Raw genomic sequence first — 19,913 nt, 5'->3', positions numbered from 1 at the left:
GATTCAAAGCTTGATGCAGTTCGATGGAAAAGTGTCTCCACTTTGAACAAATGCTCCTCCCAGTTGTTAATGTTAATGTTGCTGTGCTTCGATGAGACACTCTGAGGGTTTTTGTAGTTTGGCAATGTTCCTGGGCTGTAACTATTGAGCCACAGTTAGGTTCAAAATGGGGAATCCACAGGAATGGTTTTTAGATTAGATTCCCTACAGTGTGGAAACAGGGCCTACGGCCCAACAAGTCCACACTGCCCCTTGGAGCATCCCACCCAGACCCATCCCCCTATAACCCACACACTCCTGAACACCATGGGCAATTTAGCATGGCCGATCCACCTAGCCTGCACAAATCTTGGGCTATGGGAGGAAACCGGAGCACCCGGAGGAAACCCACACAGACACGGGGAGAATGTGCAAACTCCACACAGACAGTCACCCGAGGCTGGAATTGAACACGGGTCCCTGGTGCTGTGAGGCTGCAGTGTTAACCACTGAGCCACCGTGCTGTGCTGTGGGAATCGGCCAGAGCTGGGTTTCTCAATCATGCTCCCTGGACTAAGCCAGGACAGTGACAGCTGATCACCAGGGGAGTCCAGACTAGGTGGTAACCTGAGAGGGGGCTGTGCATCTCATTCTCGACAGAACTGGAATGAAACTCCCTCATTTCATCAGCAGGTGGCACTCACTCCATCAGCCCCCACCCCAGGGGAAGGGCAGGCTGGTGTGGCAGGGCTGTAGTGTTACAGGGACTCACTGTCACAGTGCGGAGAGAGGAGGAATGACAGATGTTACACTCATTGGGGGTGGGGGTGTGGAGAGAGAATGTATCAATGCCTTCAGGAGAGAGAGATAAGTAGAGTGAGTGAGAGACAGACAGAGAGAGCCCCTTCAGAAGAGAGATACAGAGAGAGTTAGCCCCTTCAGGAGAGAGAGAGAGTCCTTTCAGGAGAGGGAGGGAGAGAGAGACAGAAAGATACAGCCTCTTCAGGAGAGGGACAGAGTGAGAGAGAGAGAGAGAGAGAGCCCTTTCAGTGCGAAGCAGTGAGCTAAAAAATCTCATCGATGTCATGTTGCTGATGTAAAGACTGACCTTGTTTATGGGCTTGTTGCACATGAACAAGATGCTAACAGCTTGGGCCAGGACAGGTTATTTCCCCCCCTGCCGCCACACAGTGAGGGCGGAGTTGTGAGCTGGTTTGCTGAGGATCGATGAGCTGCATTTACCGTGCACTGTGCTCAGAGCAGGCAGCAGAGTATGGACGGTCTGCTGTTCTGTAGGAAGCCTCTGACTTGCCCTTTGCCTGGGATCTTCTTGCTGCCATTACTGGGTCCAGTGCTGTAGACCTTCCTGGTACCTCGCCCACGTCTGACCCACACACTGCAGCTTGCCCGAATGTTTCGGATAGCGTTATAACTGGCATCAGTAACTGCTGGGCACGTGAAGTTCTCTTGGATGAGGTAGCCCAGCCTTGTGCTGGCCAAGAGCCCAGTGGAAGTTGGCACAATGTTAGTGACCTCTGCATATACATACTGCACCACCAAAAGGCAACCTGTATGAGGGAAAGTAGTCTCTGTGAATGTCTCCATACCTATCCCAGCCTGGTTCTACCTCAAAGTATTGGCCTGGAGTTGGGTGTTAGTGCCCACGTAATCGGGATGTGGACCTGTTTGCCAGCCAGCTCCACCCGAACAGAAAAGGGGCTGCTCAGGGAAACGTACAGCTCTCAGTGCCTGCCAGAGAGCAGTGAGATTTATACCCACCCCTGCCCTTGCCCCATCGCATCTCCCTCCCCATCGCCATTCCATGCCTCTCCCCAACACCCTCCTCCATTCCCCTCCCCTGCCCCATCTGTTCCCCAGCCCCATCCTCACTCCCTGTACCTCCACCCCAACCCCTTTTCCTTGCCCCACGCTGTGCCTTGTACCTCCACCTGCCATGCGTCCCCCCCTCCCCTGCACCATTGCCATCCATGTTTCCTTCCCTGCCCCCTCCATATCCTCCTCCCTCTCCCCATCCCCTGCCCCCTCTCTTCCACTGATTCCCTCTCTATCCCTCTATTCCCCATTATTATTGCCTTCCCCCATTATCCCATCTAATCCCATTCCCTCCCCTCTCCTCACTATATCTCCACCCCTCCCGTCCCCAACCCTCCCACTCCCCTCCAACCCTCCCACTCCCCTCCAACCCTCCCACTCCCCTCACTATATCTCTACCCCTCCCGTCCCCAACCCTCCCACTCCCCTCCCCAACCCTCCCACTCCCCTCCCCAACCCTCCCACTCCCCTCCCCAACCCTCCCACTCCCCTCCCCAACCCTCCCACTCCCCTCCCCAACCCTCCCACTCCCCTCCAACCCTCCCACTCCCCTCACTATATCTCTACCCCTCCTGTCCCCAACCCTCACACTCCCCTCACACTCCCCTCACACTCCCCTCACACTCCCCTCACACTCCCCTCACACTCCCCTCACACTGTATTCTCTTCTCCTAGCTATATCCCTGCCCCATCCCGCTTCCCTACTTCCCTCATTGCAGCCTTGGTTGAAACAGGGACGAAAGAGCAGGATTCTGAATTCTTTGAAGTAACTGGGATTACCGGTGAGAATGGACAAGCTGCGGAGGAATGTTTACCTCGTCGGTGTCAGCATCTTCAGGAGGGGAGAGTCCGAAAATCAACACAAGAAAGGTTCAAATATTCCAAAAGCAGGCACGTTAAGTCATGTGTGTTGCTAACAGTAACACAAGATCAGGGAGCAGTCACAACGACCTTCAAAAAGTCCTAGTGTGACAGCGGAGGTTGGAGAGAGAGCAACAGTGAGACTAATGATGTGGGAAGATCCATAACTAAGGGCCAATTCCCTCAGAGAGTCCGACAGAACAGAAACATCTTCCAATCAAACCTGTCCCCGCCGACCATAATCTCAAACTAAACTAGTCCCATCTGCCTGCGTTTGGGCAATATACCTCTAAATTTTTCCTTTTTATGAACTGATCCAAATGTCTTTTTTAAACATTGTAACTGTACTCCACGTTCACCACCTCCTCTGGAAATTCATTTCACATATGAATCACTTTCTGTGCGTGGAAAAAAACGTTTCCTGTCAAGTCTTTTTTAAATCTTTCTCCTCTTACCTTAAAAATATGCCCCCTACTCTCGAAATTCCCCCACCCTAGGGAAAGGAACCTTGCCATTCACCTTATCTATACCCCTCATGATTTTATAAACTGTTAGAAGGCCGTCCCTCAACCTCCTACACTAAAGTGAAAAATGTCCCAGCCCTACCCAGCCTCTCTTTATAACTCAGTTTCCATTCCCAGCAACTCTACATCTCTATTGACCCTCACCAGCTTAATAACATCCTTCCTGTAACAGGGAGACCAGAACAGGTACACAGTACTCCAGAAGAAGCCTCACCAAGGTCCCATACAACCCCAATATAGCATCCCCACCTACATAATCACAGGTCTGAGCAATGAAAGCAAGTGTGCTAAGTGCCTTCTTAATCACCCTGTCTACCTATGACCGAAAAGTCAAAGAATTGTGTGCCTGAACCCCTAGGTTTCTCTGCTCTACAACAGTACCCAAGAGCCCTACTTTTAACTGTACAAGTCCTGCTGTTGTTTGTTTTACCAAAGTGCAATAGCTCGCATTTATCCAAATTAAACTCCATCTGCCACACCTCAGCCCATTGACCCAAAACAACAAGATCTCTTTGTAATCTCATGTACAACCCTTTGCTACCTTCCCATGTTTGAGATCCCAGCATTCTTCATTGCTGGCTCAATCATCAATCTGAACACCAGCAACTGAGACACATGACAATTAATGGAAAGTTGGGAGTAGCCTTTGCAGCTGGGCCCCACCCTGTACTGCACAGGAGGGGAGGGATCAAAGCTGGGATTGGCTGTTCCTGGGATGGGGGCACCTGTGGGGAAGATTATAGTCACGAGGAGGCCCTTTCATAATCATTGCTCCATGCTCTTCCAGGAATCTTTCTAAAATTGGCCCATTTGACCAAAACAAATGACACAAACCATTGCGAAGGTCCCACACTTTGATGGTTCGATCCCGTGAGCCGGTGTAGATGAAGCGATCATCCAGTGAGAACGCCGCACACTCAACCCCCTGAAAGAACAAGCCCTGATTGAACAGGAACAGCAGACAGTCAGCGTGAGGGTAGTTGCCTCCTGCAATAAAGGTGGCTCACCACTGCTGGACAGGCTAATGACTCCAGAGTGTAGCTCCAAGCACTCTCTGACCTCTGACCCCACCAGTGCCCCTCCTGAATGCTAGCTCCACTTGGTGGCCTGTGGGCCTCTCGAAAGGGAAAGAGCCCTTTCATAAATGGGCCCACACTTCTCACAGATACACAGGAGCATGCCATACAACCCACAAAGGCTACTCATGCTTGTACCCAGAACACAGCTCGTGCAACATCTCAGAGAGCTGCTCCCTGGCTGGTTCCGATAGGAACCCCACCAGATCCTCAGTCAAAGGGCCATTTCCCTAACCCCCACACCCTCGTCTTGATATCAATCTGACCCAAAGGCCGCATCTGTCTTGACACTAATATCAGTGTCCGCTACATGTCATTGTGAGCAACTAGAAACACCAGCGTTCCAGTACAGGCCATAATAACGTCATTATCCAGTGACTCTCCCAGTGCTGCACTGACCAAAACTTTGGAGCCTCATAGAATGGTGACGGCACTCCAAAAAAATTATCTGGTGGGAAGGATAGAGGCATAAACTGTTTCCTAAATGGAGAAAAGGCTTCAGCAATCTGAAGCTCAACGAGACTTGGGAGTCCGAGTTCAGGATTGACTTAAGGTTAACATGCAGGTTCAGTTGTTGGTTGGGAAGGTAAACGTGGTGTTGGCATTCATTTCAAGAGGGCTAGAAAACACAGAGACGTACTGCTGAGGTTGTATCACGCTTCAGTCAGACCGCATTTGGATTATTATGAGCAGTTTTGGTCCCATATTGAAGGAAAGATGTGCTGGCATCATAAAAGGGATCCAGAGGAGGTTCACGACAATGATACTCGGGATGAATGGGCTTGTCATATGAGAAGCAGTTAAGGATTCTGGGTCTATACTTGATGGAGTTGAGAAGGTTGATGGGGAATTTGATTGAAACTAACAGAATACTGAGAGGCCTGGATTGGGTGGATATGGAAAAGATGTTTCCACTAGTAGGAGAGACTCAGAACAGAGGGCACAACCTCAGAATGAAGGGATGACTCTTTAGAACTGGGATGAGGAGGAATTTCTTCAGCCAGATGGTGATTGGTCTGTAGGAGTCATTACTGCAGAGGGCTGTGGAAAGCCAAGTCATTGAGTGTATTTAGGACAAAGATAGATAGATTCTTGATTGGTTAGGGGATCAAGAGTTACAGGGGGAAGGCAGGAGAATGGGATTGAGAAGGGCTGAATGGCCTAATACTGTTTCTTATATCGTATGGGCTTATCATCTATTTGAGAGCCATAATTGTGTTTTCCTTCACCAACACTCTCTCTAGTACTTTTTGATTCCTAAAATATTTCTCTCTCTCTAGAAAATTTTCATCATGTTATCCATCATCCTGCTCAGATGGATGAACAAAAATCCTTTGGCCCTAATCAAAGACTGGCAGTTCTCCCAACTACCCCTCACCCACCGTGACAAAAACTCGTGGCTTCATGGTTTCATTGGATTGCTCTTTGTGGGATCTTGCTGTGTGCGGATGGCCTGCATTACAACAGTGACCGCACTTCAGCGGCTGCCCAAGTTCACTTTGGGACAGTCACAAAAGGCGCTATGAACATGCAGGCCATTTCACTGTTTCTGTAGGGTGGACACAATGACAAACTTCACAATGAAATTGGACAAGTACATGAGGGAAGCTGGGGAAGAGGGTGGAGGAATGGGATTAAGGGCCCATCTCAAACTCAAGACCCAACACAACAGGCCAAACAGCCTCCCTCTATGCCAAGAGAGACTGTGATTCAATATGATCAGGGCTGGTTAACACCTACCTTGTAGGAGAACTCATAGTCCCACTGCTGCTCCCGGAGATTCCATATTCTCTGGACTGGTCCCTGACACCCACTGAAGGCATACTGTTCCTTGTGACTGGTCACCAGGCAGGTTACTCTGCTGTTGTGAGGCTCCAGGATAGTGGGCAGTGAGTTCCCAGTGTAGAGGTGGAGTTCCCCGGTGTCCATGCCTAACAGTACACTGCAGTCAGATGTGACAGCCATACTGGACAATACAAAGCGTGGCATAGTGGAGAATGTGGCCAGGGTGTCGCCCAGCAAGGGGTCAGACTCCGCACTGTGCAGAGCATGCACCATGACACAGCTGATGTACGCTGTTGCCAGCTGCTCCTCGCTTCTGCTAACGGCGAGACATTGGACTGTTTCCCCTGGGCCTGGGGGCTGACAGCACGTCAGCCTCTGCCATGTCTCCATGCAGAAAACCAGCAGGGACCCAGACCTCAGGCCGCACAGCAGTAACTTCTTCAGCTGTACCACAGCCAGGATGCAGATTTCATTGCCAGTGTCAATGGTACGCAGAGTCACACCTGCAGTGGGAAAGCTCTGAGTTAATCTGTGGTAGTTAAACACACAGGCTGACTTCTGAAATGCCACAGCGTCTTCCCGTTTACTCTTACAATCTCTATAACAGTCCACCCGCCACTCTCTATAACAATCTACCCATCACTCTCTATAACAAACCACCCATCACCCTCCATAACAAACCACCCATCACTCTCTATAACAAACCACCCATCACTCTCTATAGCAAACCACCCATCACTCTCTTATAACAAACTACCCATCACTCTCTATAACAACCTACCCATCACTCTCTATAACAAACCACCCATCACTCCCTAAAACAATCTTCCCATCCCTCCCTATAACAATCCACCCATCACTCCCTATAACAATCCACCCATCACTCCCTATAACAATCCACCCATCACTCCCTGTAACAGTGTACCCATCACTCTCTCTCTAACAATCCATTTGTCTCTCCTGATAAGATATATATATTCTCCCCCCATTCCAGGCACTCCCCACCTATGTCTGTGACACCACCCATGTGCTCCACCTCCTCCAAAACCTCAGATTCTTTGAATCCCCAACACCTCACCTTTACTATGGATGTCTAGTCTCTATACACCTGCATTCCCCATTCCCTGCAGGCCCGTCCATTCCCCCTCCACTGACACCATCATCCGCTCAGCTGAACCCATCCACACCCTCAACAAATTCTCTTTCAATTCCTCCCACTTCCTACAGACTAAGGGGGTGGCCATGGGTACCCGCATGGGCCCAAGCTACGCCTGCCTCTTTGTAGGATACAGAACAATCCCTCTTCTGAAGCTACAGTGACCGTATCCCCCATCTCTTCCTCCATTACATCAATGAAGGTTTTGGTGCCACCTCGTGCTACCACGAGGAGCTCAAACAGTTCATCCACTTCACCAACACCTTCCACCCTAACCTTGGGTTCACCAGGACCATCTCTAATACCTCTCCCTCCTTCCTGGACCTCTCTGTTTCCATCTCTGGCAACCACCCAGAAACCAATATCCATTTGAAGCTCACTGACTCTCACAGCTACCTAGAATACACCTCCTCTCACCCAACTTCCTGTAAAAAGGCCATCCCAATTCCCAAGTATTTCGCCTCCACTGCATCTGCCCCTGAGATGAGACATTCCACTCCTGCACATCCCAGATTTCCTTGTTTTTCAAGGACCGCAACATCCCCTCCATGGTGGTTGAGAACACCCTCGACAATGTCTCTCACATTTCCCGCCACTCATTCCTCACACCCCGTCCCCGCAATTACCGCCCAAAGAGAATTCCCCTAGTCTTCACATACCATCCCACCAACCTCCAGATACAAAGCATCATCCTCCAACGCTTCCGCCATCTGCAATCCGACCCCACCACCAAAGACATTTTTCCATCCCCACCCTTGTCTGCCTTCCGGAGAGACCACACTTTCTCTGCGACTCCCTTGTCCGCTCCACACCACCCTCCAACCCCACCACACCCGGCACCTTCCCCTGCAACTGCAGGAAGTGCTACACTTGCCCCCACACCTCCTCCCTCACCCCCATCCCAGGCCCCAAGAAAACCTTCCACATAAAGCAGATGTTCACCTGCACATCTGCCAATGTGGTATACTGCATCCACTGTTCCCGTTGTGGCCTCCTCTACATCGGGGAAACCAAGCGGAGGCTTGGAGACCGCTTTGCAGAACACCTCCACTCGGTTCGCAATAAACAACTGCATCTCCCAGTCTCGAACCATTTCAACTCCCCCTCCCACTCCTTAGACGACATGTCCATCCTGGGCCTCCTGCAGTGCCACAATGATGCCACCCGTAGGTTGCAGGAATAGCAACTCATATTCCACTTGGGAACCCTGCGGCCCAATGGTATCAATGTGGACTTCACCAGCTTCAAAATCTCCCCTTCCCCCACCGCATCCCAAAACCAGCCCAGTTCGTCCCCTCCCCCCACTGCATCCCAAAACCAGCCCAGCTCGTCCCTGCCTCCAACCGCATCCCAAAACCAGCCCAGCTTGTCCCTGCCTCCCTAACCTGTCTGTCCTTTCTCCCACCTATCCTCTCCTCCCACCTCAATTGCCACCCCAATTTCCTATCTACCAGCCTCATCCCGCCGCCTTGACCTGTTCATCTTCCCTGAACTGACCAACGCCCACCCTAAGTCCTCACCTGCACTCACCTTTACTGGCTCTATCCCCACCTCCTTGACCTGTCTGTCTCCTCTCCACCTCTCTGCTCCTTGATCCATTTTCCATCCACCTCCCCCTCTCTCCCTATTCATTTCAGAATCCCCTTCCCCTCCGCCATTTCTGAAGAAGGGTCTCGACCCGAAACGCCAGCTTGCCTGCTCCTCTGATACTGCTTGGCCTGTTGTCTTCATCCAGCTCTACACCTTGTTATCTCAGATTCTCCAGCATCGGCAGTCCCTACTGCCTCTCACTCACTATAACAGTCCACCCATCACTCCCTGTAACAATCCACGCCTCACTGGTCATACCTCTCCCTACCTCTACGCACTCTTTGCTCCTTTATGTCCCCCATTACTCTAACTACTGTGTGAAATGTCTCCCCTTCAAGGTCACTGTTTTTGAATTATTAGCCTGCCTTGGCAAAAACTAGGTGAGCTGTATTGTGTGGCTAAGTTTTGGGTTTCACCCAGCTGGGCTGATTCCCATATTGCTGTCGTCTGTTTAAAGCCAGCAATGTATTGGCCAGACACATACACCCACGCTGACTTGTTCCTGCTCATGGATCATTTCACTGAATGCCTGATTCCCAGTGAGGAATTTGCAAAGGCAACTGCAGACGATAGTCTCAGCCCTTCCCAATATTTAAGTGAAAGAGACATCTGCTCATCTAGCACCGAATGAGAAGCACACTGCTGAAAAATGTCGAGGAATGGCTCTGGGGACTGTTGTCAAAGAGACAGACCTCGGGGTGCAGGCACATAATTCTTTGAAAGTGGTGCCACAGGTAGACAGGGTAGTGAAGAAGGCATTTGATACGCTCACTTTCAGCGTTCAGAGCATTGAGTATTGGAGTTGGGATGTCATATTTTGGCTGTACAGTACTTTGATGATGCCACTTTTACAATACTGCGTTGAATTCTGGTCTGAAGACAATAAATACTGGATAACACAGTGGACCAGGCAGCATCCATGGAGAGAGTGCAAGGTAACGCTTCGAGTCTAGATCACTATTCATCAGGGTCTCAATTCTGATTGCCCTGCTCTGGGAAAGATGTTATTAAACTGGAATGTTTGCAAAAAAGGATTTACAAGTATGTTACCAAGAGTGGAAGGTTTGACTTACAAGGAGAGGCTGAATACCTGGAGCGTCGGAGGCTAAGGGGTGACCTTATAGAGGTTTATAAAATCATGAGCGGCATGGAAAAGGTGAATAGCCAAGGTTTTCCCCAGGGTAGCGGAGTCCAAAACTAGAGGGGTAAGGTTGAAGGTGAGAGGAGAAAGACTAAAAGGGTCCTGAGGGGCAACCTTTTCACACAGAGGGCAATGCATGTGTAGAACAAACTGCCAGAGGAAGTGGTAGAAGTGGGTACAATTACAACATATAAAAGACATTTGGACAGATAGATGGGTAGGAGGGACATGGGCCAAATGTAGACAAATGGGACTAGTTCAGTTTAGGAAACCTGAGTGGCATGGACAAGTTGGACTTAAGAGCCTGCATCCTTGCCGTATGACTCCATGACAAGGTGGTGGAAGAGACAACAGCAGTGGCTGTGAGCTAACTCTGTGTGTTATTAATGTAGATGTGGAAACTGACAGGTTTGGGGTGGCAGTGGTTGATACTGGTAAGGGCCATCATGTAGATGAGAAACAGGAGATTATGGACAAGTCTTCAGAGGATGCCTGAGGTATCTGTTCCTAGGTGGGAACAGAAATAATTGCAAATGATCCCCTCAGCTACAACTCTGTAAAGGCAAAGCAGTCAAATCAAGACCTACACAACTGGACTAATGGGGAGACAGAGAAATCACGTTTCGAGAACAATCTGACTCTTCTTCAGTGAAGAAATGTTAACTCTGTTTCTCTCACCTCAGGTGATGCCAGACCTGCGGAGTTCCTCCAGCTTGTATTTCAAGAGGCATAGAAATTTTGATTCTGTCAAATGTGTTAGAGAAAGTTGATGTGATTTGTCAATATGAAAGGTTGTGGATGGATTGAGATGGACCAAGAGGAATCATTTACCACTCTCAAAGCCACAAAGGAAGTAAATTCTGCTTACATAACAAGGTGTCGAGCTGGATGAACACAGCAGGCCAAGCAGCATCAGAGGAGCAGGAAAGCTGATGTTTCGGGCCAAGGGATCTAGGCCTGAAACATCAGCTTTCCTGCTGCGTTCATCCAGCTCGACACCTTGTTATCTCAGATTCTCCAGCGTCTGCAGTTCCTACTATCTCTGAAATAATTCTGCTTAGAGCTTTGTTATATAAGGCACTGGTTCTGAAGGTGTTAATGTTCATGTTACGTTAGCTCCACCTAATTTACCGCTCTCACACGCAGTGTCTGGTGGAGTCAAGATTGGCAGATGGAGTTTAATGTAGATAAACATGAGGTGCTGCGTTTTGAACAGGCTAATCAGGGCAGGATTTACACACTTATTGGTAAGGCCCTGGGGAGTGCTGCCGAGCAAAGAGACTTTGGAGTGCAGGTTCATACTTCCTTGAAAGTGGAATTGCAGACAGACAGGGGAGTGAAGACTACGTTTGGTATGCTTGCCTTTACCGGTCAATGCGTTGTGTATAGGAGTTAGGAGGTCATGCTGCGCAGAACATTGATAGGCCACTTTTGAAATATTGCCTTCAATTCTGGCCTCCTTGAAGTAGGAAAGATATTATGAAACTTGAAGGGGTTCAGAAAAGATTTACAATGATGATAGCAAGGTTGGTTGGTTTGGGTTATAGCGAGAGGCTGGATAGGCTGGGGCTTTATTCCCAGCATCGGAGGCTGAGGGGTGATATTATAGTGGCTTATAAAATAATGAGGGGCATGGATAGGGTGATTCCCAGGGCTTTCCCCAGAGTAGGGGAGTCCAAAACTAGAGGGCATAGGTTTATGGTGAGAGGAGAAAGATTGAAAAGGGCCCTAAGGGGCACCATTTTCATGCAGAGAGTGGTTTGGGTATGGTACAGGCTACCAGAGGAAGTGGTGGAGGCTGGTACAATTACAACATTTAAAAGGCATCTGGATGGATACATGAATAGGAAGAGTTTAGAGGGATATGGGCCAAATGCTGGCAAGTGGGACTAGGTCAGAATGGGATGTCTGGTCAACATGGATGAGTTGGACTGAAGGGTCTGCACATCCCTTTTACTCTATGTAATTCAGTTACGGTTAGTTTAGCGATGGAAATGGATAGGAATATGCCACAGGGCAAGAGTTATCGATGGGGGAAGGGCAATTATAATGCGATTATGCAAGACTTAGGAGGCATAGAATGGGTTAGCAAAATGCAGGGCATGGGGACAATCGAAATGTGGACCTGGTTTAAGGAACAGATATTGCGTGTTCTTGATGGGTGGGTCCCTGTCAGGCAGGGAGGAAGTGATAAGGTACGGGAACCATGGCTTACTAAAGAAATTGTGTCTCTTCTTAAGCGGAAGAGTGGCGTTGAGACGAGATGGTTCAGATGAGGTGATGGAGAGTTACAGATTAGCTAGGAAAGATTTAAAGAGAGAGTTAAGAAGAGCAACGGGGGTCATGAGCAGACATTAGCAGGTAGAATAAAGGACAACCCTAAAGCTTTCTATACGTATGTGAGGAATAAGATGACAACCAGGGTAGGAATAGGGCCAGTCAAAGATAGAAGTGCAAAGTTGTGTGTGGACCCTGTGGAGATCGGAGAGGTGCTAAACGAATATTTCTCACCTGTTGGCACTCAGGAAAAGAAGAATATTGTAGAAGAGGAGACTGAGTTATAGGCTATTAGAATTGAAAGGATTGAGGTTAGTAAGGAGGAGGTGTTATCAATTCTAGAAGGTGCGAAGGTAGATAAATCCCCTGGGCTGGATGGGATTTTTCCGAGGATTCTCTGGGAAGCTAGGGAGGAGATGGCAGAGCCTTTGGCCTTGGTCTTTGAGTCATCATTGTCTACAGGTTTAGTACCAGAGACTGGACGATTGCAAATGTTGTGTCCTTGTTCAAGAAGGGCAGTAGAGATGACTCAGGTAATCATAGACCAGTGAGCCTTACGTTTGTTGTAGGAAAAGTTTTGGAAAGGATTATAAGAGATAGGATTTATAATCATCTAGCAAGCAACATTTTGATTGGAGATTGTCAACATGGATTCGTCAAGGGCAGGTCATGTCTCACAAACCTCATTGAGTTTTTTGAGAAGGTGAACAAGCATGTAGATGAGGGTAGGGCAGTTGACGTGGTGTACATGGACTTCAGTAAAGCCTTTGATAAGGTTCCACGTGGTAGGCTATTGGAGAAAATACAGAGGCACAGGATTAAGGGAGATTTAGCAGTTTGGATTAGAAACTGGGTTTCTGTAAGAAAGGAACGAGTGGTACTTGATGGAAAATATTCAGTCTGGAGTCAGGTCACGAGTGGTGTGCCACAAGGATCTGTTTTGGGACCACTGCTGTTTGTCATTTTTATAAATGACTTGGATGCAGGCATAGGCAGATGGGTTAGTAAGTTTGCAGATGACACTAAAGCCTGTGGAGTGGTGGACAGTATGGAAGAATGTTGCAGGTTGCAGGGGGACTTGGATAAACTGCAGGATTGGGCTGAAAGGTTGCAAATGGAGTTCAATGCTGATAAATGTGAGGTGATTCACTTTGGGAAGAATATAGGAAGGCACAATACCGGGGCAATGGAAAGATTCTTGGTAGTGTGGATGTGCAGAGGGATCTTGGTGTTTATGTACGTAGATCCCTGAAAGTTGCCACCCAGGTTGATAGTGGTGTTAAGAAGGCTTACTGTGTGTTAGGTTTTATTGGTAGAGGGATTGAGTTCCGGAGCCGTGGTGTCATGCTGTAACTGTACAAAACGCTACTGCGGCCTCATTTGGAATATTGTGTGCAGTTCTGGTCGCCCCTATACAGGAAGGATGTGGAAGCATTGGAAAAGGTGCAGGGGAGATTTACCAGGGCACTGCCTGGTCTGGAGCGAAGGTCTTATGAGGAAAGGCTGAGGGACTTGGGTCTGTTCTCATTGGAGATAAGAAGGCTAAAAGGGGATTTAATAGAGACATACAAGATGATCAGAGGATTAGATAGGGTGGACAGTGAGAGCCTTTTTCCGAGGATGATGAAGTTGGCTTGTACGAGGGGACATAGCTGCAAATTGAGGGGTGATAGATTTAAGACAGATGTCAGAGGCAGGTTCTTTACTCAGAGAGTGGTAAGGGCGTGGAACGCCCTGCCTGCCAATGTAGTTAACAAAGTGTGGAGCTGGATGAACACAGCAGGCCAAGCAGCATCTCAGGAGCACAAAAGCTGACGTTTCGGGCCTCGAACCTTCATCAGAGAGGGGGATGGGGAGAGGGAACTGGAATAAATATGGAGAGAGGGGGAGGCAGACCGAAGATGGAGAGAAAACAAGATAGGTAGAGAGGAGAATATAGGTGAGGAGGTAGGGAGGGGATAGGTCAGTCCAGGGAAGATAGACCGGTCAAGGAGGTGGGATAAGGTGGTAGGTAGGAAATGGAGGAGCGGCTTGAGGTGGGAGGAAGGGATGGGTGAGAGGAAGAACAGGTTAGGAAGCGGAGACAGGCTGGGCTGGTTTTGTGATGTAGTGGGGGCAGGGGACGAGCTGGGCTGGTTTTGTGATGCAGTGGGGGGAGGGGAAGAACTGGGCTGGTTTTGGGATGCAGTGGGGGAAGGGGAGATTTTCAAGCTTGTGAAGTCCACATTGATACTATTGGGCTGCAGGGTTATCAAGCGGAATATGAGTTGCTGTTCCTGCAACCTTCGGGTGGCATCATTGTGGCACTGCAGGAGGCCCATGATGGACATGTCGTCTGAGGAATGGGAGGGGGAGTTGAAATGGTTCGCGACTGGGAGATGCAGTTGTTTGTTGCGAACCGAGCGGAGGTGTTCTGCAAAGCGGTCCCCAAGCCTTCGCTTGGTTTACCCAATGTAGAGGAGGCCACACCGGGTGCAATGGATACAATATACCACATTGGCAGATGTGCAGGTGAACATCTGCTTGATATGGAAGGTCACCTTGGGGCCTGGGATGGGGTTGAGGGAGGAGGTGTGGGGGCAAGTGTAGCACTTCCTGCGGTTGCGGGGAAGGTGCCGGGTCTAGTGGGGTTGGAGGGGAATGTGGAGCGCACAAGGGAGTCACGGAGAGAGTGATCTCTCCGGAAGGCAGACAAGGGTGGGGATGGAAAAATAGCTTGGGTGGTGGGGTCGGATTGTAGATGGCGGAAGTGTCAGAGGATGGTGCATTGTATCCGGAGGCTGGTGGGGTGGTATGTGAGAACGAGGGGGATCCCCGCCCCTGCCACAACCGCCCCCAGAGGATCCCCCTCGTTCTCACATACCACCCCACCAACCTCCAGATACAACGTATCATCCTCCGACACTTCCGCCATCTACAATCCGACCCCACCACCCAAGCTATTTTTCCATCCCCACCCTTGTCTGCCTTCCGGAGAGACCACTCTCTCCATGACTCCCTTGTGCGCTCCACATTCCCCTCCAACCCCACTAGACCCGGCACCTTCCCCACAACCGCAGGAAGTGCTACACTTGCCCCCACACCTCCTCCCTCAACCCCATCCCAGGCCCCAAGATGACCTTCCATATCAAGCAGATGTTCACCTGCACATCTGCCAATGTGGTATATTGTATCCATTGCACCCGGTGTGGCTTCCTGTACATTGGGGAAACCAAGCGGAGGCTTGGGGACCGCTTTGCAGAAATCTCCGCTCGGTTCGCAACAAACAACTGCACCTCCCGGTCATGAACCATTTCAACTCCCCCTCCCATTCCTCAGACGACACGTCCATCATGGGCCTCCTGCAGTGCCACAATGATGCTACCCGAAGGTTGCAGGAACAGCAACTCATTCCGCTTGGGAACACTGCAGCCCATTAGTATCAATGTGGACTTCACAAGCTTGAAAATCTCCCCTTCCCCCATCGCATCCCAAAACCAGCCCTGTTCTTCCCCTCCCCCCGCTGCATCACAAAACCAGCCCAGCTCGTCCCCTGCCCCCATTGCATCCCAAAACCAGCCCAGCCTGTCTCTGCCTCCCTAACCTGTTCTTCCTCTCACCCATCCCTTCCTCCCACCTCAAGCAGCACCTCCATTTCCTACCTACCACCTCATCCTGCCTCCTTGACCTGTCCATCTTCCCTGGACTGACCTATCCCCTCCCTACCTCCTCACCTATACTCTCCTCTCTACCTATCTTGTTTTCTCTCCATCTTCGGTCTGCCTCCCCCTCTCTCCCTATTTATTCCAGTTCCCTCTCCCCATCCCCCTCTCTGATGAAGGATCTAGGCCCGAAACGTCAGCTTTTGTGCTCCTGAGATGCTGCTTGGCCTGCTGTGTTCATCCAGCTCCACACTTTGTTATCTTGGATTGTCCAGCATCTGCAGTTCCCATTATCACTGCCAATGTAGTTAACCCAGCCACATTAGGGGCATTTAAACAGTTCTTGGATAAGCATATGGATGATGATGGGATCGTGCAGGAGGATGGGCTAAGATTAGTTCACAGGTTGGGGCAACATCGAGGGCCGAAGGGCCTGTTCTGCGCTGTATTGTTCTATGTTTTATGTTCTGTGACTCTAAGAGTTTTACCTCACTTTCAGCAGGAACGGATATGTATTTACCAACTCCCTAAAGTCCTAGCTTTTATACCTTTCCTCATGTAGCGAAATTTGTTGTTATCTAAGAACAATGCCTGTTCCGTGGATACGTTGCAGTGATGTATCCTCAACACCTTTCACTAGACAAGCTCAAGAAATAGAGGATTGGTGGCAGAGAACTATCTCAACAGCCCTTACCCAGATGCTAGTAGAGATGGCAAATATGGCTAGATGCCACCAAAGGTCATCTGGGTAAAGGCCACACCACATGAGTGGAGAGGGCCCATCGTAGGCCTCTCTTCTTTTCCTGGTTACCCCTCTACCAAGCAAGCTCTGTTCCCAAAAGACCAGGATAAGCCTGGCCTTACACTTCACCTTTTTCAGGATTCCAGATGACTGTTTTCTCCAAGTCCCCAGTTTTGGGAAAGCACACAAACTTCCCGTCTTCTGACACACCAGCAATTGCTGTGCGGTTATGGAAAGGAGCAATGGTTTTGCACTGGCGATTGTAAGCGAGGCTCCAGATCTTGAGGTAGTAAGCACTGCGGGATGCCGATATCAGGGTATCGCCAGACACAGAAAGCAAAGTGATGGGGACTCCCATACCCTCCATGGAGTCCACCAGCTTTCCTTTGTCTAATAAACTCCAGACCTGGAAAAGAGGGGATAAACAGAGGCACAATGTGGAGAATTTGTTTATGGGTGAACCAATGTCTCAGATAACCAGCATGCTCACACTGTTCCATACATGGCAATTATCAGCAAGACTGTGAGACCGAGATAGGCTCCAGTTCAAAGGGAAGGGTTATAATCACAGGGAGTTCTTACTGAAACCATAGCAAGTACAGGACAGGCCACTGCTGGGGTGTAGGGACCAGTTTCAGATCCCTTATTAGCTCCTTTCAGGTTTGAGGAGAGAACTGGATGCAGACCCAACATCTAGCTAACTGTGGGATATTAAATATCTGAGGGCAAGGATATCAGCAGGAATATGTTATACAGTCATAGAGTTGTACAGCATGGAAACAGACCCGTTGGTCTAACTCGTCCATGCCGACCAGATATCCCAAACCAATCTAGTACCATTTGCCATCATTTGGCCCATATCCCTCTAAACCCTTCCTATTCATATACCCATCCAGATGTCTTTTAAATGTTGTAACTGGACCAGCCTCCAATTCCTCTGGCAGCTCATTCCATACATACACAACCCTCTGCATGAAAACATTGCCCCTTAGGTTCCTTTTAAATCTTTCCCCTCTCACCTTAAGCCGATGCCCTCTAGTTTTGGGCTCCCCCACCCTGGGGAAAAGACCTTGTCTGTTCACCCTACCCATGCCCCTCATGATTTTATAAACCTCTACAAGGTCACCCCTCAGCCTCCGACGTGCCAGGGAAAATAGCCCCAGCCTATTCAGCCCTTCTCTGTACCTCAAACCCTCCAACCCTGGTGACATCTTTTGCTGCACCCTTTTGAGTTTAACAGCACCTTTCCTGTAGAAGGGAGACCAGAACTGAATGCAGTATTCCAGAAGTGGCCGCACCAATGTTCTGTACAGCGACAACTTGACCTCCCAACTCCTATACTCAATGCGTTGACCAATAAAGGCATGTGTACCAAACACCTTCTTCACTACCCTGTCTATCTGCAATTCCACTTTCAAGGAAATATGAACCTGCACTCCAAGGTCTCTTTGTTCTGTAACACTCCCTGGGTCCTATCATTGAGTGTAAAGTCCTGCCTGTTGTTCTCCCTTCTAAACAGCAGGCTGACAAACTCTGTCCCTTTCTAAACTCCGAGCACTGTTTTATTCATAATTGTCTTCTCAGGATGTGGGCATTGTTACTGTCTAACCCTCGTTGTTTTCGAGCAAGTTGAGGATAGTTTGAACGTAGACTGGGAAGACTTTGAACATACAAATTAGGAGCAGGAGGAGGCCATTCAGCCCCTTGAGCCTGCTCTATCATTCAGTAGGGTCATCGCAGATCTGATTGCTGGTCAACGTGACATTCACTCCAGCCCCTGATAATTTGTGGCTGCTTTGAAGTGGCACGGTTGTGGGTCCACAGGGCTGCGGTGCAGATAGGATGGAGTTGATTTGTAGAAGGCTTTATGAAATGAAAACTGCGACAACAATCCCGGCTTACCCGAATGGTCTCGTCGTTGCAGCCTGTGATCAGTGAGCTTCCATCCTGACTGATCACTGCTGCCTGAACACTGCCACCATGTTCCAAATCCGTCATCAGGACTTTCAGAATGGAACTGCAATCCAATTTGTAAACTCGAATGTACGTTCTGAAGCCTGGAATTAAAAACAAATCCAGAGTCATAAGGTTGTGACTTTAATTCCCCAGAAAGTACATTTCCACCCTTCCGTAGAACATTGAGGAGCCCTTCGGCCCACCATCTCTGTGCGGACCATGATGTTATTCTAAATTAATCCCATCTGCCCGCACATGATCCATATCCCTCTATTCGCAACCTGTTCATGTGTCTGTCTAAATGCCTCTTAAATGTTGCTATTGTATCTGCTTCCACCACCCTCCCCAGCAGCATATTCCTGGCACCTACCACCCTCTGTGTAAAAAGGTTTCCTTGCAAGCCTTGCCTCCTCACCTTGAACCTGTGCCCCCTCGACATTTTCACCCTGACAAAAGAAGGCTCTGACTATCCACCCCATCCATGCCTCTTGTAATTTAAGATCCTTCTCTCAGGTCGCCTCTCAGCCTCTGATGCTCTCGCCAAAACAATCCAAGTTTGTCCAACCTGTCCTTATAGCTAGCACACTCCAACCCAGGCAACATCCTGGTAAATCTCTTTCGCACCCTCTCCGAAGTCTACACGCCCTTCGTACAGTGTGGGGACCAGAAGTGCATACAATCTTCCAAATGTTGATTAGCTGATGTTTTATACAGCTACAACATGACTTGCTAATTTTATACTCAATGCGCTTACTGATGAAGGCAAGTGTGCGATACTCCTTCTTTACCACCTCTTCTGCTTGTGTTGTCATTTTAGGGAGCTATGGATTTGGACTCCAAGATCCCTCTGTATATCAATGTTCCTTAGGGTCCTGTCATTTAGTGTATATTTTCCTCTTGCATTTAACCTCCCAAAATACACCACTTATGCTTGTCTAGATTAAACTGTATTTGCCATTTCCCTGGATACAAAGACAATACAAAGATCTCTGATAAGGCCCAAGCAATCTCCTCCCTTATCTCCTTCAGTATCCTGGAATACATCCCCTCAGGCCCTGGGGACAGAGCCACCCAAATGCTTTTCAACAAATGTTTTTGAAAATGTTTAACATAACACTGGTTTGGAGGTTAACCAAACTCGAATTCCCATTCTGGCTAGAATTGTTATTAAAATTTCAAATTATTTGTCGTGGACCCCCCCCACCCAGTGGAAACAGTTACTGTTTATCTGTTCCCCTTACCTGCCTGAAACACTGTAAGATGGAGGAGTTTAGAGCAAGGCTGGATAAACTCAATTGGAACTGGTCTACTCAGGTCAACAGCGGAAAACTGTTTGTTACACAATGTGTAAT

General features: G+C 49.1%; 1 protein-coding gene across 3 annotated transcripts in view; it reads right to left on the bottom strand.

The window, feature by feature from the left end:
- Nucleotides 1–254: 254 nt before the first annotated feature.
- The window catches only part of nwd1 (NACHT and WD repeat domain containing 1), a 57,830-nt gene continuing 38,171 nt past the window's right edge, over nucleotides 255–19,913 (bottom strand). For all 3 annotated transcript variants that reach the window (XM_048548386.2, XM_048548387.2, XM_059652272.1), the window contains 5 exons: nucleotides 18,508–18,662; nucleotides 16,735–17,011; nucleotides 6,014–6,561; nucleotides 4,032–4,137; nucleotides 255–1,547 (listed from right to left, as the gene is read on the bottom strand). In XM_048548386.2, the coding sequence (XP_048404343.2) occupies nucleotides 1,234–1,547; nucleotides 4,032–4,137; nucleotides 6,014–6,561; nucleotides 16,735–17,011; nucleotides 18,508–18,662 (1,400 nt within the window). In that variant the 3' untranslated portion in view covers nucleotides 255–1,233. The remainder of the gene's footprint in view (nucleotides 1,548–4,031; nucleotides 4,138–6,013; nucleotides 6,562–16,734; nucleotides 17,012–18,507; nucleotides 18,663–19,913) is intronic.

The sequence above is a fragment of the Stegostoma tigrinum genome, chromosome 18 (assembly GCF_030684315.1).
Source record: "Stegostoma tigrinum isolate sSteTig4 chromosome 18, sSteTig4.hap1, whole genome shotgun sequence".
Classification (NCBI taxonomy): domain Eukaryota; kingdom Metazoa; phylum Chordata; class Chondrichthyes; order Orectolobiformes; family Stegostomatidae; genus Stegostoma; species Stegostoma tigrinum.
This window is presented reverse-complemented; position numbering and strand designations above follow the sequence as displayed.